Source organism: Raphanus sativus, unplaced genomic scaffold (genome assembly GCF_000801105.2).
Source record: "Raphanus sativus cultivar WK10039 unplaced genomic scaffold, ASM80110v3 Scaffold3514, whole genome shotgun sequence".
NCBI classification, from domain to species: domain Eukaryota; kingdom Viridiplantae; phylum Streptophyta; class Magnoliopsida; order Brassicales; family Brassicaceae; genus Raphanus; species Raphanus sativus.
The window spans coordinates 4,870-7,425 of NW_026618820.1; the positions used below are offsets into that span (position 1 = coordinate 4,870).

The window sequence follows — 2,556 nt, forward strand, 5'->3', positions numbered from 1 at the left end:
CCCATGAAAATAATAATTCTGTTTTTAACCAATCAATTGGATTAAAACGTAAATTCGAATTGGATGGCATACGAATAAACATAAATATTTCAGATTCAGACTTCCTAATAGGCTTTCTAAATCTGCAGATTGAATTTATAGTTTTTTCACATCGAGAGATAATACAAAAAAAAACAAAAAAAAACTTATCATTAAAGATTGGAGGAAATCGGCAAGAGCTTCAGGTGATGATTGTTTCCATTAATTTTTAGTTTTTGGTTTTTATATTTTTTGTTTTAGATTTTAGTTTTTGGTTTTTAACCTTTAGGTTTTTGGTTTTGGTTTTTAGTTTTTACATTTTGGTTTTGATGTATTCTTAGTTTTTTAAAAAAATAATCAATACATTGTTTTGAATAATAAAATAAATAGCAATAAATTATTTAAAAAATTACCATTAGAATTTATGAAAATATAATGTTATTTTAAAAAAATTACCATGTTTTTAAATTATTTTATTATTAAGTATTAAAAATATAAATTATAAAATATTTATAAATAATAGAAAAATAATATTTTAAAATTTTGAAACTATTTATAAATTTTATTACAGAAAATATTTTTCTTTTTTAAGCTTGAGTGGCTATTTTCAAATTAATATGATATGTTGTTGCTGTTTAGTGTGTCTAATAATTATAAAATTATTCATTAATTTTATTTATAGAAATTAATAACTAACTATTTACATTTAACACTAAAGTTATCTACATTTATTACATATGAATCAAAAGTAAATTATTTTACATTAATTTTTAAATGCTAAAAATGTATGGGTATTTTATCTTTATAAAAATCTTATTTATTCAATTATTAATTAATTAAAATATAGTACTTTAACTAAAATAAAAAAAATTCGTTTTTGTATTCAAAACCCATAAAAATTTTTTTTTTTTGGCTTTTCTTCACAAATTGGTTGAAATTTTGAAAAACTAGTTTTCCTAAATTTTAAGGAATTTATTTGTTAAAAAATTGATTGGCAAATCAAATGGTTTTTACAAACATAAAAACTAAAAGCTAAAAATTAATTGGAAAAAATGGTTTTTAGAAAAACAAAAACTACAAACAGTCATGCTCTCAATTCAATTCGGCAAATGTCTTGAATTGGCATTTAGGATTTAGGGTTTTTATTGAGTTTTGATCCACTGGTTTGTATTTATTGTAACTTCAACATATATATTACCAATATTTGTTGGATAATCCCAAATTATAAAATTGCTCCGTAATGGCTTATACAAAGGGGATGGCACACCAAAAATATTGTCAGGGTTTATTGGTGGTGGTTGAAATTAAAGTTGTGAAGAATTATTGCCGACAAATCATTAGGGCTTGAAATTCCTTGTTTCAATTTTGGAGATTGATCTAAATCGTCTGCATAGTTTTAATTCACTGGTGGGAACCTTAATTCAGAAATTTCGATTATGATGAAAAAATGTAAACACAAAAATAAACTGAAAAATAATTAAATGGGTCTCAAAATACAATACCAACTTTCATATAATTATATCTCCGTAAGGATAACACCCTTGCATTAGTCATTTATTTCAGCCTAATTTAAGAAAAAATGTTTTGTAAACCTACATGGAGTTACATTTTGATGATATATTAATACCCCCATCAATAACACTTTGACATATTTAATAATATCTTCCTTTCTAATCCTATAAATATTAAGCTTCTTTCAACATCTAAGATCATCCTCCAATCATCTAAAAGTGTAACCAAATAAACACAAAGAAAAGTGGAAAAAGATTGATAAAAAATGGAAAGCAAAGTGTTTTTCTCAATGATCTTAGTTGCATCATCTCTTTGGGCTGCAACTTTTGTCACTCAAGGAGTCGCTCAAGTGCAAACGCCAGCAACAATTCCTGGCATTTTTCCTGGTTTACCTATTGATTTCGTAAAATGTTGGTCGTCTCTTTTTAACGTTGAAGGATGTGTGCTCCAAATCTCCAATTCGATTCTTTCTGGCAAGTTTGAAAATCTCGAAGCAGCATGTTGCAAGGCGTTCTCATCCGTAGATGCAAATTGTTGGCCTCAAATGTTTCCACTGAACCCATTTTTCCCACCTTTCCTCAAGCAAAATTGTGCTCGCATCGTTCCCAACCCACCTACACACAAGTGAAAAACTACACTTTTAGATCAGCCATTTATCATTTTACAAGTATTTTATGTTATTGTCCCGTACTTAGATAGAACAATATAATGAAATTACTCAGTCGCTTAATTTAACAAATACTTTGGAGCTCTCTACCACAAAGATCCAAATTTTAATAAAATATGGTAACGCCTATGTTTTTCATCCCTCTTTGTTTCATTTTTAACGGGTTGTTTATTTGAGAAGATTTTTTTAAAGAAAATTCAGTTTAACTAAGTGTTTCACATAATATTAAATTGTTTCATACAAATCATCCATGTATTCAACGGTATCCCCGCATACATCATTTGCATCAAAGTGTAGTACAGAGGAAAACTGAAAAGTATAGCCAGCTAAGACAACACATAATTAAGATTGTAATATTA

The 2,556-nt window shown here is 26.6% G+C and overlaps 1 protein-coding gene across 1 annotated transcript; it reads left to right on the forward strand.

Moving 5' to 3' along the window:
• The first annotated feature begins 1,795 nt into the window (after window positions 1–1,795).
• Window positions 1,796–2,158, forward strand: LOC108829690 (uncharacterized). Its single transcript, XM_057001344.1, has one exon. It carries the CDS (start codon window positions 1,796–1,798, stop codon window positions 2,156–2,158), a length of 363 nt encoding a protein of 120 aa, XP_056857324.1.
• Window positions 2,159–2,556: the final 398 nt, after the last annotated feature.